Here is a 22,993-nt window from a genome sequence, read left to right on the forward strand (position 1 = left end):
TTATTCGACGGACTGGGATTCGTAGCTGCCCTGGCGACTGCCTGCTCCTGACGCTACTCAAACCGTTTGCCCCGAGACGCTATTCGCCGCCGTCCCGAAGCGATGAAGGCGAGCGTCGAGGCCCGGAGTTCGGCGTGACTCGGAAGCCGGACCGGAGCCCTGCGAAACGAGTGGGCTGCGGTTGTGTCAGGCTGAGCCTTAAGCCGGGCCCCTTGGCTGGGTGTGCGCGAGGACCCCTGGGTCCTTGGTTCCGGAGCGGGATCGGACGGAGCGAGAAAGTGGCCAAGATGAATCTGGAACTGCTGGGTGCGTGGCTTTTTAAATGGTCGTGTCGAGCCCTCCTTGGTGCTTCGCTTTGGTGGGGCGGGAGGGGCCGGAGCGGGCGGCTGGGCTGCGCGAGGGGGCCGGGGCGCCTGGGACGTGGAATGCAGCGAAGTGCCGGGGCACCCGACCCGGACCAGGGGCCGGAGAAGCACTTGGGCTGGGGCGGCTCCTGGGAGAAGGTCCCCCTCCTCGCGCCGCTTGCACAAAACGCGGCTTCATAATTCTTGGCAGGGCGAGAGTGAAACCCACTGACACCTCTTTTAAGTTCATCATTAAGCTAACAAGTCTGGGGATGCAGCCCTGGGGGCTGGTTTAATGGCATGTAAATTCGTGGTCGCCCACCTTCGCTGCTCTCCACTCCCTCCTCCTCCTCCTCCTCCTCGACTGGCAGAAACTGCTACCCTGAAGTCATGGCGGTGCTTGATTTCCCATGGCAGGTTTCTTTCCTCCTGCCTGCCCTGTTGCTAGGCCAAACAAGCTGACAGTCCCGTTGCCATGGCAGCCATGCCAGTTTTGACCACTCGGTTTCTAGTGTCTTGGGACCAAAGAAGTTTCTTCAGGCTGCAGTATTTGTTCACACAGCCATGAGTCAGCCCCGCTGAACGTAGTGGCCGTTACTTCTAAGCAAGCATGTGTAGGATCGCACCGTTTGTGCTGCCCAGCGTTTGGTTATGCGTCAAGGGTACACCCTAGGGATCACACATTTTTAAAGTGCAAGATAAGCGTTGCTCGTTCAGTGTACTGAAACATTGTGATACCCCACATTCTCCCTGGAAGATCTGGTTCACTTTAACCCGTTTGCCATTCTGCTCAAAGGTTTCTCAGAATTTGATCAAAGCTTTTCCTAGGCATATTTACAGTCCAATCCTAACCAATCTCACTGATTTCTAAACCTCTTTTCAGTTGGTGTATTCTCAGTAGGGAAGGGGAATAATTTAGGTTCTTTAGCTTTTGATTTAAGACCTAGGAAGGATCAAACTGACACCGTGCTACTGCCTGCTCCAAAGGAAAGAGGAAAGATCCACATGCAAAGTGCCCACATACGAAGGATGAATTTGCAAAATTATTGTATCTTAAGCAGAAACCATTGACATTTTGGAAAGGTATTTGCAGGGCAACTGCCTCTTGATGTTTATGCAAGTGGTCTGTGACACATGCTACATGGGAAGACAAAACCAGAAAAAGCAGACTACTTGACAAAGTGGGGAATCATTGCATTAAGTGCTAGTTCAGGTCTGGGAAGCCTTTTGGGCTCATCTCTGCCTATTGGCCATACTTATTGGGGATTATGGGAATTGTAGTTCAGCAACATGTGGTGGGACCAAAGGTTCCCCACACCTGTCCTAGCTGACCAGCTCCTGAATAGGAGAAAAACTGAAGAGTCAAAGTGGATGTGACATTAAATGCATTTTTAAAATGCAAATAGCATCAGCTGGTGGGGCATGAGGGCAACCATGGAGAGGAATTTTAACCCTTTCCCCACCTTTTATTGTCCTGAGGATAATTCCGCCTCTAAAACCAGTATCTACATTGGGAAGAAATCCCCCATTTGCATCCCACGAATGGTAAGCTCACCCTCAGTTGATGTTATTTGCGTTTTAAGAATTCTGCAAAGTGCAAAGATGCATTTTAACGTATGTAGCTTGACCCTCAGTCTTGGGGTGTTGTTGTTTTTTTAAAAAAATAATGTTATTAAATTTATTATCTTCCATTCATTTTCAACACATTTAGATGGATCATAATTAATGCAATAAAATAACATTAATTATAAAGCACCATAAAATATAGGTTGACACAAGTAGCCTAAAAACAATGTGAGCACCCCAGATTAAAAGCCCCTACAGGCATGGCTTTACATATTTTTCTTCTACCTTCCTCACTTCCCATATAAGTAGGATTAGAAGCAGAGCCCTTTCTTTCTGAAGATTATTACATCAAGGTAATACTGAGGTTATTCTTGCAGAGAGTTGTGATAATTTTGTAATGCTTGGCATTTGAATGTTTACATCGAATGTCATGCACTTACATTCTGCTCTATATTCTTATTTTATTGCTGCCTAAATAGCTGATTTGCACCCACCTTGCCAAGTTAAGAATATTTTAGTTATCTGTGCTTTGTTGCTAGAACTACCTCCACTCACCACTGATTCATAACCGTGGTGGGGAACCTGTGGCCCTCCTGATATTATTGGACTATACAGTGGTGCCTCGCAAGACAGAAAACCCGGTAGACGAAAGGGTTTTCCGTTTTGGAGGTGCTTCGCAAAACGAATTTCCTATGGGCTTGCTTCGCAAGACGACAATGCCTTGCGAGTTCCTGCAGTTTTTCCCCCCTCCCCCCCTTTTTCTAAGCCGCTAAGCCGCTTATCAGCTGATCCGATCAGCAGATAAGCCGCTAAAAGCTGCTAATAGCGCTAATCCGTCAATGGGCTTGCTTCGCAAGACGAAAAAACCGCTAGACGAAGAGAATCACAGAACGGATTCTTTTCGTCTTGCGAGGCACCACTGTATAACTGTTCTCATCCTAGATCATTTGGTGTGCTGGCTGGAGCTGATGAGAGTTAAGGGCCAATGCCTGGCATTTGGGATCAAATTTCTCATTATAAGCAGCATACTTTCATTTTTTAAAAAATTGAAGTATTGTATAACACAAAGAATGTGGTACTGTCTAACTTATTTCATGCTTTATACTTCTGTTTTATTTCAGAATCATTTGGACAGAACTATCCAGAGGTAAATGTCTCCCTCACTCAAAGTTGGCACATTCTATTTTAATGTTGTTTGGCTTGTGACTTGGTTTTATTATGTTTGAAGACGGGAAGCAGATGTTTGTTGAACTGCAATGTGGATATTTGTTGTAAAAGTGCATCAGGAAAACATGTCTATCTGAAAACCAGCATCCCTTAAACTTCTGATTTTTAATCTCATGCATACTTTCCCTTCAGTGTCTAGGTGATCTCTCAAATAGCAGTGGCCTTACTTTGCCTGAGACATTTCAAAGGTGTGAAGCATACTGGCTATATAGCTTTGAAATGAAATTGGTTGACATTGATTTTTATACCTTTCATTGTTTTCAGGAAGCTGATGGCACACTGGACTGCATTAGTATGGCCCTTACTTGTACTTTTAACAGGTGGGGCACACTTCTAGCAGTAGGTTGTAATGATGGTCGGATTGTCATTTGGGACTTCTTGACAAGAGGCATAGCAAAAATCATAAGTGCTCACATCCACCCCGTCTGTTCTTTATGGTAAGAAATTTATTTCAATATGAGTTAAATATGATTTATCAATAGCATACTCTCAGCTTAAGTAAAAACCACAGTGTGCATGTCATGTGTTCAGTATATCATTTTCACAAGTTGAAAGTTACAAAGCTTGAACTCTGCATGAAGTTTATACTCCAAGAGCTAAAAAGAAAAGTTGGTTTTTAAAGTCATCTCTTTGATAGTGAAAGCTGCTGCAGGGGGAAAAATCAACGAAAGATCCAGCTACACAGAAGATTCATGCCCCCCTCCCCACATGCATTCAGTATCTTTGGATCACAGCTACAGACTTGAGAATCCGATTGCCTCTTAGATTCTTGCAAGGGGCTTATGCTCGCCCGGTGGATCTTTTGATCTTTTCTTTGAATTGATGAGCTTCATTCTGTATCATAGACTACTTTTGAAACGCCCTTCAGTTTCAAAATCAGTTTACTTGCAACATGGGATGCTGCTATCAAAGAAAAACAGGTCTAAATCCCTTTGAGTTCATGAAATTATCCTTTCTTTTGATCCTGGCTGCTTTGCATCCACCTGCTGGGAAAATGCGGAGTATAAGCTTAAAATAAATAAATAACTTCCCTTTCCCAGCACGGATAATTTGAACTTCTAGAAATATTTTGCTTGTTACTTTTTATTGGATACTTCAGGACCTCATTGTTGGATTTTTTAATAACATACAGTAGAAAAAACAAACCCCAGTGTTTTGCTGTATCAAGTGTTTCTGGGTTTTGTAGGCTTTTTAGTGCAAAAGCCATAAAGTATTTTTTATTACAAATGCTTTGTATCAAGATATTTTACAATCACCATTCAGCTCTGCTATAAATGCATTGGTATCTGAGTAAATTTAGCTTGAGTTGCAGTATAGAGCACTATTCACTTCAGCGTGGTTAAAATAATAGTCCCAAAACCAGATAATCTAACTGATCAGTTCTGTATACTGGCACCCCAGTTTAAATACATTTACTTGGATGTTCCTTTGATAGAACGCTCTTTCGATTTGAAAGCATATTATGAGCCAGTAGCTCTGACCATTTTAAGTAATATTTGTGGGGATAGCAACAAAACAAAGGTTGCAGTCTTGAACTTTCTCTTCCAGTTGGAGTCGAGATGGCCACAAATTGGTGAGTGCATCAACTGATAATATGGTATCTCAGTGGGATGTTCTGACTGGTGATTGTGACCAGAGGTTTCGTTTCCCTTCTCCGATCCTGAAAGTCCAGTACCATCCCCGCGATCAGTAAGTAATACTAACAAAGACCTTTCCCTAGAGCAGTCTTGGAAAACTGAATGGTTTCTTGCCTACCGTATTCTAATCAAGATTATATGTCATCATTCAGCACAGTTCTTTACTGTGGGCCATATTCGACAAAATATGGGAGCCCGTGCAACAAGTCCCACTAGCGCAACAGGGGTCCTACCTCCTACAACACAGCCCTCAAATCAGTTCAGGGGGGAGCAGTTGGGAGAACCCCCATAACAGCGTGCAGGGGGAGGAGACGAGGGGTCCTTAGGTCTGGCAATCAGAAATGCTTGTGCTGATCATCATCCCAGCGTGGTGCTGAATTCCTCCACTACGAGAGATTATCTGAAGCTTTGTTCTTGGAAGTCATCAATATGCTGGTGATAGTTCAATAGCAGTCTTCAGAAGTGGCCCCTCCATGCAAATAGCCAATGCATGAAGAGGGGTACTGGGATCCTGCCGTGCAGTCTGAGACGATTGACTGCTCACTTCCTACTCCCACCTCCTGACATCTGGCATTGAGGGGGTCTTTGCACAGATAGTTGTACATGCAGAGACTCTTAATCCTAGTGGGTGGCCATCTTTATGGCCCAATTCAATATGCTGCTACTTGTTTTAAAGCATGACTGCCATGTGATTGAAGAATAGTAGCCAAGTAATAGATTAAATCTGCATTAATTTGCATTTGTGGAAAACCACCGTAATTCTAAAGAAAAAGATGCAGACACCTCATGCAAGAAAGGGCTCTGCCAGGCTTCTGCTTTCTATCTGCAGTGTCTTGTCTGCATCCCTAAGCCTTTTGCCTGGAGGGCTTTCCCTGCCTTGATCCCATCCCCTTCATCTCTGTGTTCTCTCTTTTTTCTTGTCCTCGCTGATCTCTAGCTCTGCAGCCTCTGCTTTCAGGCATACACAAAGTTCCTGCATCCTTAGAAACCTCCTTTTAGCCCACCCCTTTTCCCCCTGTTCCAAAAGAGACACCAGGTAAGAAAATAGAAAATTTGAGAATTTCTTTTTTTGTTTCTTCTTGGTTTCTATTTGTTTAGAAACAGGGTGTTGGTATGTCCAATGAAGTCTGCACCTGTCATGCTAACATTGTCTGATTCAAAACATGTTGTCCTACCAGTGGATGATGATTCTGATCTGAATGTGGTGGCTTCTTTTGACCGGCGAGGGGAATATATCTACACGGGGAATGCTAAAGGGAAGGTGAGAACTCACTGAACTAATATTTGGTGGTTAGCGGGTTCAGTTATCTGATTTGTATGACTCGCCGTAGAAGTGTTGTAAATAGAAGAAATGTGCTTCACTTTATTGCTGTCTTGGTGTTCTCTCTCTCTCTCTCTCTCTCTCTCTCTCTCTCTCCCTCCCTCCCTCCCTCCCTCTCAGCTCAAAATCTTCCAGGAATATCATGATTCTAAGCAAAATTTATTTTGGCTTTGATGAAGCAGCTGGGTACACATTATCTAAAATAGACTATGCAGAAAAAATTATCTTATTCAGAAATGAAAGGTTGCTAACGTGAGGGTTACAGACAACTGCACCGTAGGGCCTTGACTATAGTTTGTGTATGCCACATTCAACCCATTGATGGATGTGAGAAGATTACACACACACACACACACACACACACACCTTGGCACCCTTTTGTACATCACCATTGCTTGATCTACATTATTGACATTCTTCCCTACCAGTTCTAGCTGTGTATGCAGTTGGTGGCTTCTTTACATTTCTAATGAAAGCTTATATTTTTTAATGAAGAATTCAGCTTAGGTGCTCTGACATACCTGCTGTGAACTGAATCAGATACTAACTCTGTGTAACTTCATAACATTCCCTATTTAAATAAACAGCCCAAATGCTTTGAAATTCCCCACCCTGCACCCGTCTGGGTCCAAGAAACCTTCAGAATTTAACAATGTCGTCACGGGACTTTTTCTTTTGGACAGATCCCATTTTAGAGAATGAATTGCATGCAGTTGCCGCACAGAGATTGTCTACTCTGATTCCATACCTGCTCCATTGGATTTCACTGTCTTAAATTGATGGTGTTGCTGGTGTTGAACTTGCCACTAACCTCTCCTTTTTATTGATGAGAGAGGAAGACATGGTTCCTTGCTTAGTTGTCTCATAAATCACTGACAGGACTGACTTTTAATAGCACACTTTGATGTCTGTGCAGACTTTTATTGCCTTTCCTTATGAACTCTAAACAAGAAGTGTATGTGGTGAAAAGGTCACAGTAAAAGTTACCTGATTTATTTTTACTTACGTTGTTAGATCTTGGTCTTAAAGACAGACACTCAGGACCTTGTTGCTTCCTTCAGAGTAACTACAGGAACCAGCAATACTACAGCTATTAAATCTATAGAGTTTGCTCGAAAAGGAAGGTGAGTTGAAGACTTTGTTCACAGTTTCATACATGGAGAGCTGCTGTTCAAATAACATTGTCCTTGGGAAGGCCTAAAGGAGGTATTTGGTTGTACCTTTGGTCTTAGTTTGTACTTGATTAACTTGCCAGTGCTTGTAGGGGTAAGAGTTTCATTACTTTTTAGTCTGACTGGTGATTTAGTTTTAATTATTTTATAGTGATATTGCTATATTGGATGCTTTTAATTAACTCTTATTGTATATCACCTAGAGGCTTGGGTGGAAGTGTAACAAATAAATTCAACAAAGTATTAATAATAATACTAGGATCCTCGTCTATGGGTTTATCCTATTTCTTATATAACCTCCTGGAGCACAGTGGCTCAGCAGTATATTTGGAATGAATGGTATCATTACAGCATTTTGTATCTCTTTCCCCTCCCTCAGTTGCTTTCTAATAAATACTGCTGATCGCATAATCAGAGTCTATGACGGTCGGGAAATCTTGACTTGTGGTAGAGATGGAGAACCAGAGCCAATGCAAAAGCTGCAGGACTTGGTGAACAGGTAGGAATTATCTGTCTTGAGTCAAGGGCATGTGCTTTTCAGTATTCAAAGGCCCCACTGCTAGTTTGTCCTCTGGCATAACTTCATTTCTCGAAGCTTGGAAAACAAGCATTCTACCCCCTAAAGACCTTGAGTGTTGTTGTTCCAAAGGAACTAGATCCAGATTGCCTGCTTCCTGGCTCCCAGAGCCCTTTCCTCTGCTGTAAAGCAGGGTACCCTTTCTACATTGTGCAGCGCTGTCCAAAATTACCTTTACCTTTTGAATATGGGGAGGGGGAATGAGTCTTCTGTAATCCAAAAAATAGGCTGTATTTTTTTTTACTTAAATTCAAAATACAATCTCTAACATAGCATCATGTAGTGTACAGAGAAGCCTGAGATTCATAGACAGGGCAGTGTTTGGATTAATTGTTGCCTTTACTACATTTATAAAACATCTTTCTGCCAGTGCACTCAAGGCAGTTAAAAGGTTTAAATCTTCATTATTGATATTATTTCTTCTAGTTGTTAAACACTTCATAAACAAGTTTTCTAGACAAGTTCGTTTAAAACATAACAATTATATTGCAAAACCTGCAATCAATCTTAAAATTCCAACCCAGGATTAAACCCAAATGCAAAAAGCCAACACAATAAAAGGCAACACAGATCACAGGAGCTTAAAACAGCCATCGGTTAGCAGATCTAAAACCACTAAGATGCACTACAGTTAAAGCCTTCAAATGCCCTGCAGAACAGAAAACTAATAGTCTGGGAAGAGGAAACTAAGATAGTCATGGCCAGTCGTCTGAGGGTGGGGGCAACGGGGTGGGCATGTGACATTTGGGGGTGTTTTGCTATCTCACCTTTCCCTCTGATGCTGCTAGGTTGTTTGGCTGCTAATGAAGATAGAACTGGTTTTTGCTAGGCTGGTGGGGGCAGGGGCTCATCTTAATGCTCCCTTTGAAGCAGCCAGATGGAATGATGGGAGTTGTTGACAGTTCCTTGCTTAGCTGCCAGTGAGGTCCTTCTCACAGTTTTTAAGTCACTCCTCTGCACCAGCTACTGTCCTATTATTATATTTTTCTATAAGTTCACATCAGTTCTGGTTGCTTACAAAAGCGACCGAACACAGCATCAAAGTCTGCAACAATGCAAAAGCAAGGCAAGTGAAGCAACTGCAATCTGCATATAGTTTTTCAAGCTTTCTTATTTTCTTCTAGATTTGTTGGCTTGAGACTTAAGATCAAAGAAGTTATTCTGGGGGAACGTATCCTGACTTGACCGATTTGTATAACTTGCATTGCAGAATTTACTATTTGCAGTTTCAGAGAAGCCCACTTCCAGCTATGCATAATCATGTTTTGACAATTGCAATTCTTTTGAACCCTTGCTTCTCCCTAGTGTACACTTGAACAAGGTTCTGTTAATTGCTATTTCTGCAGGACGCCCTGGAAGAAATGCTGTTTCTCTGGCGATGGGGAGTACATTGTTGCAGGGTCAGCACGTCAGCATGCTTTGTACATCTGGGAGAAGAGCATTGGGAACTTAGTGAAAATCCTCCATGGCACAAGGGGAGAGCTGTTGCTAGATGTGGCAGTAAGTACTGCATTGTCTCCTTCTAACAGGATTCACGGCTTTGGGCCAGACTGTATTTTTAAAAATGTACCACTTTTCTTCCCTCTTTCTGGTATAATCTAGTGGCATCCTGTCCGACCTATCATCGCTTCTATTTCCAGTGGTGTAGTATCCATATGGGCTCAAAATCAAGTGGTAAGTAGTACTGATGCATTTTCTTCCATTTCTACACTTTAATTTCCCTGGATGACCCTTATTTCATTGGTCATTCTGGTTTTATTTTTTGCCATTATTTGCATAAGCTTTTACACTGCAGGACCAACATCTTTCTAAAAATACTCACCAGAGAGAATCAAATAATTTCAAAAAAACTGTTTGTAGCCAGAGGGTTGCAAGAATGATTTTCACTGAGGAGAGAAGAAAAATGGGAAGAGATGAAAGAGATCCTGATTTCATGTTACGTAAAACAAGTAACTAGCCCTCTTGTTTAGTAGGCCTTGTGACTCTGTATCTCAAAGAAGGACTGGTCCTATGATGGCGCACATGGTTTGTGGCACTTTGGTGCATAGCTCGGGTGTGATTATATAGCTCCTGTACCAGGGCACGAGCATAAAATGTTCTTTGGATTTGTGGCTTAGGAAAACTGGAGTGCCTTTGCACCTGATTTTAAGGAACTGGATGAAAATGTAGAATATGAAGAGCGAGAGTCTGAGTTTGACATAGAAGATGAAGATAAGAGCGAGCCAGAGCAGACAGGTAAAGAATGCATTGACTGAAATTGCCCAGTGTAAAAGTATATGGACTGTGTATAGCTTTGCATCCTTATTTTGTAGTCAAAATAAAAAAAATCCTTCCAGTAGCACCTTAAAGACCAACTAAGTTAGTTCTTGGTATGAGCTTTCGTGTGCATGCACACTTCTTCAGATACACTACCTGTACTACCTGTAACTTATTTTGTAGTATCAGCCCAGATTACCCCCTTCCTCTGCCCCCAGCAAGCAGTCTTCGCCTCTTGGTGCACATCAGGGTACAAGATAATACTGAGGTACAAAAAGCACCTCAGTATTATTCTCTGAAACGTCATCCCCTGTGTGTGAATGGCAAAGTAAAAAACGCAATAATTAGTGATGCCCTTTCTGGCTCTGATGATATACCATAATATAAGCCGCACTTTCCCCCCAAATTCCGACCATGAAAAGTTTAAATGTGGCTTATATTCGCAACCTTACGGTATGCAGCCAGGAGCAAGGGGCAAACAGTGCCAGGAGCGTGGCAAAGTGGCACCTGCCTCATGCATAATCCCACGTCCTCTAACCCAAAGCCGGAAAGGGAGAGAGCGATGAAGAGGAAAGGCCACAGGCAATGCAGTGCGGCTCCCTCCCTCCCGCCCAGTGTGCAGCCAGGAGCAGCGAGGAAGGGAGTGGCTTATATTCGGGTATTTTTTCTTTTTTTCTTCCCCCCTCCAATTTTAAAGGTGCAGCTTATATTCGGGTGTGGCTTATATTCAGGCCAATACGGTATTAGTATTTTTTGTATCTTGTCCACCTCAGGAACATTTTGTATTCAAGGTGTGAGATACAAATTTAACAGTTCTTCTGATTTAACACAGTCTGAACCTTTGAATCTATAGGCCACATATCAAGGCTCATTTCATGGCTCGTCTAGTATAAGCATTAGCAAACTGTTTCTAGTTTTTGCCGCTACTACTCCTACTACTACTACTGTTTTGGGATCCCAGGTTAGTTATTCCAGTACCCAAACTACCCACTAGGTAACTTTCATTTAGTTTCATTTCCAGAGAATGTCTTTGCATCTAGGAAGGCTGAGCACCCTAGACTCCCTTTCCAGTGGTGCTGATGAGTCTTCCATTATTGATGCTTATATTGTCTTCAGTCCTTACTTCCTATACTCATGGGTTCTTGCAGTCCAAGATTCTTGGCTTCTGTTCTTCCCTAGTTATCTGTTGCATTTTTCAGCCAAGCAAGAATTCTTGTTCCGATTCTTTACTTCCAGACTTCTAGTAGCCATCTGTTTGATGTCTTCAGAGAGTTGTTATCCTACTGATCAAGGTTCTGTGGGCATTTAAAACTACCGCTGGTGCTTAATGGCTTGTTCACTGACAGCTGATTTAGCTGCAATCTGGTCTGACACAAACCGCAGTCCTGCAGAATTTAAGCAGGTACTTCCTAGTATTTGGAAAAAGGGGACATGATTACTGAAGTCGGTGCAAAGGCTCACATTCCACTTAATTTTCACCTTTGCAAGATTTATGTTTTAACAATGTACCTAGGCAAACAAGCTTCAGTAATTCATGAAATGTCATAGCTGTTGCTAGGGAAACAAGGTTGAATGTAAGGCAATAAAAGCACAGATTTGTGGTGGTGCCAAACAAGGTAAGTATACAGCAGGATTTTTTTTTAAAGTCTGGAGAAGAAAAGAGGCTCACTTCTCATTGCCATTTTTCCCCATTGCCAATTATTTTGTAAGACGTTAGGCATCAGAACAGCATGAGTTTAATTTTGTGACATAGGGCTTATTTAGGCATTAGATGAAGCTCGGCAATGAGACCTCTGTGTTGCTGCCAACTTGTGATTTAGAATTTCTTTGGTTATCAGGTGCTGATGCTGCGGAGGATGAGGAAGTGGACGTCACCAGTGTAGATCCCATTGCTGCTTTTTGTAGCAGGTGAATGTGGCGACGGCGAGGGTGTTGAAAGACTGCACACAATAAATATTTGCTGATCACTAAAAAGATATGTTCACTAGGACTGTCAACTAATTAAAGAAATCTTAGTTAGTTATGGGTTTTAATAGATAAACAGTGCAGTTCTGTGCAGGCTTACTCTGAAGAAAGTCACCCTGTGTTCAGTAAGACTCTCCCTGGCTAGGCCAGTTAGGATTGCAGAGTAAATATGCATATCTTTTCATATGAGCAAGGCAGAGCCTCCCTATGAACCTATTTAGGCTCCCCAGGCCTTCCCATCGGGCTGCTGTGTGGTTTGGCTCAAATCATGGCCACCTGACCATCACCTGATGTCACTCGACAGGTAAACTTGGTTCTTTCCTTACAGCTTCTAGTAGAGTTTGGTGTTTCTTGAATTTGGCTCCTTTTTCTGTCATCCTGCAGCAACAGAAAAAGATGCCAAATTCAAAAAGGGCCCAATTGCATATGGAAAGGAAGAGTTGCTTAGAAATGCTCCCAGTTCTTCCTTTACAACTCAGCTTGAATTCAAACCAGGCTGCAAAGGAAGAACGGAGAGGACATTTCAGATTCTACCTTTGAAGTTGAATCACCTGACCTCCATATGATTTACAGGTGAGCAGCGACACCCACCAGTCAAAATGACCTGTAGGAGAAGTTCTGGATCTAGTGTGGCCAATGGCCAGGGATAATGGGGGTCATAGTTAGCAAAATCTGAAGGGCCATGGGTTAGCCATTCCTGCTGTAGAGTGTGTCTGAATGGCTAATTTTGGAGGTCAGTGTAGCTCTTGTTCTGGATAAGAACACAAGAACAAAATTGTGTTTGTGTGTATTTTTTCAATCCTGTAGCATGAGTTCTGTGTGTTTAATGGGAAAAAATAAAATTTCCTTGGCAGCGATGAAGAATTGGAAGACTCCAAAGCTTTGTTGTACTTGCCTATTGCTCCTGAAGTGGAAGACCCAGAGGAAAACCCTTATGGTCCTCCACCAGATGCAGTGCAGACCGCCTTACCTGATGAGGGAATAGGCTCTGAAAAGAAGAGGCAGTCTTTGTCTGATGGACCTCAGCCACCAAAGAAGAAACCTAAAACAACCAACATAGAACTGCAGGGAGTACCCAATGATGGTGAGGGAGAATTGCTATCATTGCTGCTGTCCAATATCTTCATAACTTCAGATTATATTAGAACTTAGCGAAAATGGCTGTGAGTGGTAAATAAGTCCTTTCTCAGCTTGTGCCATTACAATTGACAGGGCATTTGAACTGCTAGATAAGCTAGGGTTGCCATATTTCAAAAAGTGAAGCGAACACAAAAGTTGTTGAGTTTTTTTAGAGTTTTGCCCTAAGTTGTTGAGCTTTGCAAAATCTTAAAAAAGAATGAAGTTGTTGAACTATTTTTAAGGGAATTCAGCAAAATCTAGACTTCCAACATGGGTTTGCCATGCGTCCAGATCTTCCTGGACATTTCCACAATTTCCACCTGGACACTGTATTCCAACTATATCCAGGAAAATCCAGGCGTATGGCAACCCTAATTTAAGCAAGTAAGATCCCTATGTTTCTTGTCCTCTTATATCTCATTATCTTATTCACTTGGGGCTAACAGTACTGAATCTTTCCTCACGTGCTTAGAATTTTTGCCTGGCTGCACTCCTAATTATAGGCATTCCTCATATCTGTGACCACTGAATGGAAATTATGGTCAATTAGCTCAAGTACTTGTTTAGTAACCTGTGGTGTTATACATTTCCTCTAAAGCACCTGGACCAGGTGCTGTCTTGACCTGAGTAGACCAGTTTATTCTTTGGTTCTATACAACAAACTGCTGGCAAACTCAACTTAATTCTAACTTCCAGCTCATCCTACTGTCCTAAAATGATTCAGAACCGCTGCTCTCCCTTTCTTATTTCTAAAAAAGGAGAAAAATGCCATAAGTCCCCTTTCCTGTGTTATGGCACGAGCCTTCAGAGATCTGCAAAGTACACAGGGCGAGTAAATGCACTGTAAACTGAAAAGATGTACTTCCTGTTCCAAACCTGCCTCTTCCTCCGCAGAAGTCCATCCGCTTCTGGGTGTGAAAGGAGATGGTAAATCCAAGAAGAAGCAAGCAGGCAGGCCTAAAGGATCAAAAGGTAAAGAGAAAGATTCTCCATTTAAACCGAAACTCTACAAAGGGGACAGAGGTTCTTTACCTCTGGAAGGAGCAGCGAAGGGTAAAGTGCAGGCGGAGCTGGGACAGCCTTTGCCAGGTAAGGACCCAGCGTGAGCGTCTGCTTGCTTGGTGACCTTGCTTCGTACAGACATGGCATAGCCTTAGCACTTTAGCTCCCCAAACGGCATTTGCTTGCTGAGTGTTTTAGCTGCTCTGCTTTCAAGGACAGACAAAATTTTGCTTCTTGGAACAGGACGGTTGCCCTCGTTGCCACAAATAACAATAGGCACCCACAAGTTGTAGGCACATCAAGTAAATAATGTGAAGGCTGAGAAAAATAAGATGTGTCATACAGAAATGGCATCAAGCCATTAACTTGTGGGTTCTCCTCCTAGGAGTGCACATCATTGGTGCCACACAACCCAAATTTGCTAGTCGTGAAGGCTGTTTTGGAGTCCAAAGCAGAGATAAAAAATGATGGGGAGCATGCAGAGCTAAAATATTGTTGTGTGACACCCTTGTGAAATATCTGATGCTGCAAAAAAAGAAAAGATTAAAGGGGAAAAGGGAGTAGCTATCCCACAGTAGCGTTTCTGGTGACTGTGGTTGAGTTCCATTGCCTATGAAAATTTAGTGATGTGCCCATATTACGGATCCATGCTCTGGACAGTTGCTTGCTAGTTGGAAGGTTGCTACCAAGAGTTTTAAAACTGGCTCTATGTATTTTATCTAAGCAAGTTCAATAATACTGGCAGTTAAGTTGAATGCGAGAGTTCTACATCCCATTACTTCAGTGCTATGCAGGTGATCAATGCGCATATTTTACTCCTCTAATTGTGCGTAAATTTGGGAAAGCTGCTTTCTGCCCAGTTTGACAAAGTTCAAGGAGGCAGGAGAAAGTGGGTTTTGCAAGGAATAGGAAGTGACTTTTGATCATATTTTATATAAAAATTGTTACACGTAATAGGGATTCAGATGTGATATGTATGTGCAAAATTTTGTATGTCCTTGAAGTTCAGTAGCTATTGCTGTGAATTTTTTTTTATAATCTCCAGAACAGCTATTTTTTTAACCCTTTCTTTCCCTCACTGCTGGTCCTGTGTTACCCAGCTTGCTCATTGTCCTTCCTGCTCTGCTCCTGTTAAGTTGCTTTTGTAGTATTAATAAATGCATTGAGTGATGCAATGAACAAAATGTGGCAGCTTTCCAAAGCAGAAATCTGTTTGATTTGTTGTTTTCCTGCTAACTTATGTTTGTTCTGTAGCTTCTCAACAAAACTGTTTTAGTAAGTACTCAGTGGCAGAACTTCTTGTAAGACACCACCTCCCCTCCAAAAGGTACCCTTGAAGTTTTGCAAAAATGAGATTGAGATCAAATGGCACCATGCTACACATTTTCTGAAATCTTAAACTATAGTAGGTATATGCAGGAGAGCCACCATGTTAAAAAGTATGGGTGGTATCTGATTAAATCATACTTGAAACAGGCCCATCAAAATGAATGGGCAAGTTAACATTTGCCAGCTTAAGTCCATAGATTTCCATGAGTCTGCTCTGAAGAAGTCAGATACCATCCATTAATTGTTCATGTTTTTGACAATGCAAACATATTACTTGGACAGAGCAGAATTAGCGGCCAAATCCTTAAAAAAAACAACCACACACAATTTTCTAGATTTGTTTAGAAGTTTGCAACTATGAAGTCTTTGTGACTTTATTTGGGGAGTGTTACAGAACCATGCAAGCTGATGCAGAAATAGATGCCTGCACATGAGAGGAGGCAAGAAACCAAGTTAACGGGATGCCTGTGCCAGAAGAACAGTATTTCATCTTTCCTCCTGGTGTGGGCTTACTGTCAAATTGGTGCTTTGGGGTATCATCTGTTAGACTCAGATACAACTTCTGTATTCAGAAATGTTGACCTACTCAAGGCATGAACTGTAGAGCAGGTGCTCTGCTTTTCACAGTCAAGCTCTGGCCTGTTTTGGTTGTTAATTAAAAATGCTTAGGAAAATGCTTGTCTTGTCTTCAACAACTTTCTGGGGAAAAATAGGAAGCTACCTTAGAGTGCATCAAACCCTTACTCCTAGCTCAGCATTGTACTTGCTGACTGGCAGTGGCTGTCCAGGATATTAAGCAGAAGTCCTTTGCTGCCTAACCAGGAGATGCCATGGATTCAACCCGTGGCTTTTTGCAAGGAAAGCATGTGATCTACCACTGAATGGTGGTTTTTCTCCTATGCAACATGCTTTCCCTTAAGTGTAATATTTTGAAGCAGGGGTAGCAAACTGGCAGCCCATAGGCCTCTGAAATATCTCTCTCTGACTTGTAAGCAGCTGTACCAGATTTGAACGAAGGTATGTTTTTCTTTTAAAAAAAGGTTGAAGAAAATACTATTTTAAAAACTGTAAGGGAAAAAGAGATCCCTTATTTTAATACCACACGATCCAAATGTAGTCCTTACTGCTGCTTTATTATTAGGTGGCTGCTTTATTATAGAGTCATGGCATCCTTAAATGGGGTTGAGTTTTGTGGCAAAAATATGCTTCCTCCTTTGGACCATTGCTGGGAGAGTGGCTCTCAAGAGGTCCTTTGTTTCATTTGCTGGTGTTCAGTCAAGACCGTCAGACATAAAAATATTGATACTGAATGCCTCATCCACTGACACCCTCCTAATTATTCAGTAAAATGTGCCAGAAAAAGTTCCTTATGGAACTTTCCTGCTTTAGGATTTAAAAGGGTTTATTTAAGTTCATTCTGTTGATTTGTGTGGGAAGCCTTACAGTCCAAGCCACTAGGCATTAGTGTTTGAGGTTCCATTTTGAATTCCAGGCTCCATCTTGGAGGAGACACGAGCTGCCTCTTCGTGGCTCATCCCAAACCTAATGATTTTAATCACTCAGAAGTGCCATCTACTCCCAGGAGGGATTGAGCTATTAGGCAGCTCCCTGACTTACTGCTCTATTCCTATTGAGGTTCAAAGCCTTCTTAGGCTCAAGTGCCATGCAACATATTTATATACAACTGTCTTGATTCAGGAAAAGATATAACTGTAAACATGGCTTTAGTCTCGGTATGTACTTGTAAGTAGCCATATCAAGACTCCATTGTTCAAAAGCACATTTCAACTTGTGCTTTTTAGTCTCTGGAAAATTTGAGCTCAGAAAAGGACTGAACACTGTGCTGCTTCCTTGCCTTGCACAGAGCACGGATAATAAATTGATACCGAGCTGTAATCATCGCACACTTCCTGCCTCAACTGCCTGCCTGCTCTCCACATCCTCAATAATCCCTTCCCTTTTCCCATGCAGAGTTCACAGACAGCAAGTGTGCTTACTAGCTACAACACAAGTTTGTACAACTTCCTTATTCCCTATACTTAAACCAGGTAAGCTTGCAGAAATCCCAGTGGCAGGGAATTACTGAGTTTCTCAAGGATCTTATCCAGTTCTGACATCCCTTTTTTAAAAACATTTTTAAAGACTTCTAATCAGAAGCAGAGAAATGAAGCATCATAACATGTTGGACAAAAGCTTCCCCTTCAACCTCTCTGCGTCAGTTGGGAGTGGTCTTGTACGATCCAGCTTCTGGTGTTGCAGGTATCTGTGAGAGTCCTTTTAAAAATGTTGTTTTTTAATATTCAAAAATATTTGATTTTTGGTTTGGTGTTTCTTTTAGCAGGTGGTGGTATTTCAGAGCTATTATGAAGACTTCCCAACCTTCCTCACCTTTCCTTATTCAGTCAGATAATGGACTGACTTTAAGCTACTATGGTCAGGACAAGTGACCTGGCTACCTATGGATACAGGGGACATTAAAAAAAGAAGAAAATGCAAATTATGGAAGAGGAAAATGCTTCCCCCAATCCTCTCTTCCTGCTAACAGTGAACAAACTGTTGACTCTCAGGAAAGAAGATTTGTAGAGAACCTGATGGAAAGGAACTGCTTTTTGCTGGTTAGTCTGCATTTGCTCCCCAAAGTACAATGAAGTCTGTCACAGGACGAGAAGACCTGCTTGCCTCCAAGTTTAAGGTCTTTTAGTTTCTGTTGCATCATTCAATTCTCAAGAGGATGATTGTCGTGTCTCCATGAAGACCCATCATGCTGCTGTGGATCCCAGCACATTCCTATTGCAGTGTTGCTAGTTTAAGCAAACTACTCTTTGCACCATTATTTTCTCTGCATTATTCACACTGGTTTGCATTGACTTGGTAGACATGCTTTTTAGGTACCCTTTATACAGCAAGACAACTTACCTTACAGGTTGCCTACTTTTGCCAGTTTGGAACAGACATTTGGAATCCAAATGACTCCAAAGAGGTTTATAACTGATTGGATACTGATTGCAAGAACCAGGGAGGGCAGAGTGGATGTATATCTAGAGAGAAAGAAGAGGGTTGGGATGATGTTGGGCCAAAGCATGAATGGCATACGTCTCGGCATGTTTCCATCCTGGACCTCTACAGCTCAAGAGACGCTCGTTTTCCCTCCACTCGAGGATGTGCCAGGCAAATGAGCATCTCCCTGGGAATGTTTAGATGAATCTGCACACAAGACATGGGAATATACTGTTTAAGTCATTTATGTTTCTGCTTTGTGTGCTATCCAAAGCCATCCAGAGATGTCCGTTTTTGGCTTGGCCTGTATTAGAAAAGATTGCATCCTGCATTTTCATTTCTTGCCATTGCAGTTGTTTATCCAAAGTCTTATCAGTCTCCTAAATCAGGAGATTTATTCCCCCCCCCCCGCCCCGCCTACCCAATCTCCAGAATATACATGAGCATCTTGCAGGAGGTTCAATTGGCCCATGGGATGCATTCGGAAATGCAGAGATAAAACTTGCAAACTAACTTCAAAATATTGATTTGAAGTCCCATATATTGTATTGTATGATATAATTTATGCCATCCCCAACCACCAGGTGTTCTGTGCAGCCTTCCGCTGAATAGTCCTACTACTTTCCACCTGCCAGTCCATCCAAAGATGGGAAGGCTGCTTGGGTAGCAATCACTGCTCTGCATAATATGGTGTCCTGGATTCCAACCAGCTTCTGCAGGTTTCTCTACTTCAGTGTCCATCGCTTAGTTTTCTTTCAGGCTTGCTTTAATTATTTTGATATTCCTGTAGCTTGTACAAAACCTGCCAGATAGTGTGATTGGTTGCTAGTTATTCATAAAGTACTGCTGTGATGGTAGCATTTGTGTTTGTAAATAAAGAAGTATGTTTTATTAAACCACGTGAATCATGTTTTTCCCTTCTCTCTCCACCCAACCCATTTTGTGTGTGTGGAGAGCAGGTCTTTTAGGAACTTCCATGACCCAGATTTTATTTCCACTAGTAATAAATTTATCACCTGCCCTTCACCAGCAGCTCCTAGAATTAATTCAGAATGAGAAACAGTTAAAACATGTCACAAGAATAATAAAAATAAATAAATGCACACACTATTTATACGTCCTGCAGAGGATTATGATGTTGATGTGTATTTTTTTACATTTGCCATTAGAACTCTAGGGACAAATCAGCTAGCTTCCTGGTTCAGTATAGTCTTCTTAATATCATCTTTACAATACACTATGCCAGTATGAATGTAATAGTTTGGCATTGCTGGCATGATGCTACAGTTGGAACAGCTGGTTTGTGACATCACAATTTGATAACTGCACTGGCATCGCAGAGGCATTAATGACTGAATGAACACTGAAGAAAAGAGCAGGGTTCAGATCCCTCTCTCTTAATGGTTAGTTTGGGAAAATGGTAAACTGCTTGACTGATGAAGTCCTGATGTTCCTCGTCTACAGTGCTGCAAATTTGAAACTACCTGCAAATTCAAAACTAATCTTTGTAATTTCTTGTAGTTTGGTAGTATTTTCAATTTGAATCCACAATGCACAAGTCACTGTTGCGTAAGTATCGCTTCTTGTTTTGCCTGCTTTCTGTGGTACCAGATTTACGAGTGGGTGGGTAGAGTAAGATTATTGGTAGAATTTGGGGTTAGTGCAAGGTAGTCATCAAACTCCATCCTGGTTCTGGCGCCATACATCTACAATAGTTGAGTCCCCACCCCCCACATTTATTCAGATGCTCTCTTCCCCTCCAGGCAGGTCTGCTATAACGATCTGTGCAGTTGGAGAGCATTTCTTCCCATACTGGCCTCAGCTGGCAGGACTAGAGAGCGATTGACAAGCCAGAGCAGTGTGCTAAATGAATGAACTAAGAGTTTTATTCAGTGTATAGCAGCTTCATACTTTCCTATGGTTTGTGATGTTTGGAAAACTATAGTACATTTCAGACTAGAGACCTCAAATCAAAATTCCAGGGCAGGCCTCTTGTCGGCGTTCACTTCTGCTGAAAGTTTGTTTAGGAACTACAATAATTGTGCTCCTACTACTCTTCCTGAAGTACCTTTTACACACATCTATTGTCACAGGTCATAAAATCTATATTGGTAAAGTAGTAACATTGAAACTGGTCCCTGGTTTTGTCTGTCTTTAAAGTTGGTATGTTAAAATGGAAAACACTGCTGTCATGGCAAGTCTGATGCAGATTTTTTTACATTGCCAGAAAACCCAAGTTTAGCTCTGATGGTCTAATTATGTATTAAGGCAGTAAAGAGAAACCAGTTGGGGGATCCAGGAAGTTTTTTTTTTTTTGTTTTGTTTACTGTTGTGCTGCTTCTGTCTTTTTCTATAATTTTTCAGAGAAGCACCTGATCTTGAGTGACTCAGTATTGGTTTTGGATTGTGGTGAAAGTACCATAAAGCTGTGAGGCTGCAATCCAATGCATATATTAGCAGATGTGAAGTCGCTGTGGCTCTCCAGATATTTCTGGACTCCAAGCCCAGCTGGTAAAACGAAAGATTGGTGGTGACAGGAATTATAGTCCAATAACAGCTTGGAGGGCTACAACTGTCCCAGCTCTGGGCTGTAGGATTGCAATCATAATTAATTTACTAAGTTCTGCTGATTTGTTGATTATGCTAAGCTTTTTTTATGTGATATGATTGTGCTAGGGAGGCTGTGTCTGCCTGAACATGCCACCCAGAGATTGACTTAACAAAGCATTGCATAGCACTGTGCTACATAGCTGTTAATGTTTCCCATTTTTTAAGGGAAATTCCCTTATTCCGAATAGGATTCCTGTCAAGAAAAGGTAAAAGTTGACAGCTATGCTGTGCTACTAATTGCACCTTCCTGCTTAACTTTGCTCACCTTTTGAATAAGTTTCTTTCCCTTGGCAGGATGCCACCTGGCTGCTTTTTGTATTCCAAAAATGTCTTACGGCTGGGGAGCGGGTTCAGGAAAAGGCATCTGTTTCACACCACAGAAACATTTATGATATTTTTAACAAAGGATGATAATCAGGAGGTCATATAATGAGGCCGCCCAATGGATTGTAAAAGGACTCTCCAAGTATGATGGCTACAGAATCTGGCTTCGCCCTGGGCACATTGGCCTTTGCTTTCTTTGTACCGCTGTCGGTGGCTTCTCATGGGGCAGTGACCATTCCCAAAGCCCTAATAACGGCTTCGGGAAGAGTTATAGTCAGTTCCACAAGCTGCAGCGTCACCTGTGGGCTGGGTTACAAGGAAGAAGAGTCATGTGAGATTAGGCCTGATGGGCAAAGGAGAGGCTGCAAACGACGGAAGGTGGACTGTTTGAACAGTTGGATCTGTGGGATGCGGCACTTCACCGCCCTGGTGGGCAGGCCGTTCGAGATCAGCTGCCTAAGCACTGCGGAGATAGGTCCTGACACCCAGAGCTTCAGCTACACATGGAGGCTGGCCCGAGGCATCATCACAACAGACGATACTCTCTTTGCCCCTTTCAAGAATCCTGGCTTTGTTATTAAGCTTTACCCCGCTGAGGAATACGATGCGGGGACGTACAGGTGCGATGTGCAGTTCATGAAAAACTACAAGGTTGTCAAGAGAATCTACTTTGGACTTCGCGTGATCCCTGGCGACATGGTGGATTTGAATTTTGACAAATCCTTAACGCTGGAACAGCAATCAGAAAGTGAAAATAACCAACAGAACGCCACCAGCATGCCAGCTCAGGGTCGGTGGGGCTCATGGCGCCAGAGGGCTGTGTTTGTGTTTCTGGTTGGCATTGGAAGCGGCTTGGTGCTCGGGGCTGTGCTGCACAGCCTTCTCTACTGTGTCCTGTGCCCCAACCCCCATGAAAACGATGAACGTGATGGGGAATGAGATGTGCTGTTTTGTAGACTTGCTATATTAGATTGCTCTTGTACATTACAACTTCACTATGTTAATCTTATCATTTCAGGCTTATGAAGATCATTTGGTGACATGAATCATAAACATAGTTCCATTTGATTTATTAGAGAGTAATAAAATTCCATCCTGTGCCTTAATGGTAAAAGGTTAAGTGTGGGGAAACTGTTTTCTGCCCACAGGCCACATTTTCTCATAGACAATGTTCAGGGGGCCACATAACGATGGTGGGTGGGGCCAGAGGGAAAAGTGGGTAGGACAAAGGATGAGACTCTTACAGTAGGCTGCAGTCCAGCTACGAGAAAGCCAGAGGTTTCTACACTTGCCCACATAACAAACCAACCTCTCCATAATGCAAGAGGTATCAGAGTTCATGGACATATGCCATGCAGGAATAAGCACTCGAGGAGGATACTGGGGAGGGGGCCTGCCAAGGGGCGTGGCCTAGATAGAGAGCCACACATGGCCTTCAAGTCTGAGGTGCCCAACCGCTGGTTTGAAGCCAAAACCTCTGAAAGGTAGTGCAAAATCTGGGAATCTGTAACAGCTAGTGGGTTCTGTGGTAAGAGTACATGCTTTGC

General features: G+C 42.4%; 2 protein-coding genes across 6 annotated transcripts; both read left to right on the forward strand.

The window, feature by feature from the left end:
• RBBP5 (RB binding protein 5, histone lysine methyltransferase complex subunit) lies at positions 1–19,408 on the forward strand. 5 transcript variants are annotated; one of them, XM_083508981.1, is made up of 15 exons: positions 79–306; positions 3,032–3,057; positions 3,402–3,574; positions 4,686–4,826; positions 5,873–6,035; positions 7,110–7,219; positions 7,647–7,766; positions 9,191–9,344; positions 9,447–9,518; positions 9,962–10,079; positions 11,939–12,008; positions 12,920–13,149; positions 14,079–14,156; positions 17,487–17,563; positions 17,854–19,408. In XM_083508981.1, exons 1-14 carry the CDS (start codon positions 288–290, stop codon positions 17,513–17,515), a joined length of 1,503 nt encoding a protein of 500 aa, XP_083365107.1. In that variant the 5' UTR covers positions 79–287; the 3' UTR covers positions 17,516–17,563; positions 17,854–19,408. The 5 variants fall into 5 exon arrangements, with proteins under 5 accessions (XP_083365104.1, XP_083365105.1, XP_083365107.1 ...); XM_083508978.1 differs by lacking the exon at positions 17,487–17,563 and having other exon boundaries at positions 1–306; positions 14,079–14,273; XM_083508979.1 differs by lacking the exon at positions 17,487–17,563 and having other exon boundaries at positions 55–306; positions 14,079–14,273; positions 17,857–19,408.
• Positions 19,409–19,545: 137 nt separating this feature from the next.
• Positions 19,546–22,560, forward strand: TMEM81 (transmembrane protein 81). The gene is made up of 2 exons (XM_083509088.1): positions 19,546–20,081; positions 21,417–22,560. Exon 2 carries the CDS (start codon positions 21,591–21,593, stop codon positions 22,383–22,385), a length of 795 nt encoding a protein of 264 aa, XP_083365214.1. The 5' UTR covers positions 19,546–20,081; positions 21,417–21,590; the 3' UTR covers positions 22,386–22,560.
• Positions 22,561–22,993: the final 433 nt, after the last annotated feature.

Source organism: Podarcis liolepis (genome assembly GCF_965112155.1).
Source record: "Podarcis liolepis genome assembly, chromosome: 6".
NCBI lineage: Eukaryota > Metazoa > Chordata > Lepidosauria > Squamata > Lacertidae > Podarcis > Podarcis liolepis.

Coding starts and splice junctions, on each gene's coding strand:
- RBBP5 (XM_083508978.1), top strand. Junction 9,519..9,961: donor TATGGGCTCAAAATCAAGTG/GTAAGTAGTACT, acceptor TTTGTGGCTTAG/GAAAACTGGAGTGCCTTTGC. Junction 13,150..14,078: donor GCAGGGAGTACCCAATGATG/GTGAGGGAGAAT, acceptor CTTCCTCCGCAG/AAGTCCATCCGCTTCTGGGT.
- TMEM81 (XM_083509088.1), top strand. CDS start 21,591: ATGATGGCTACAGAATCTGGCTTCGCCCTGGGCACATTGGCCTTTGCT.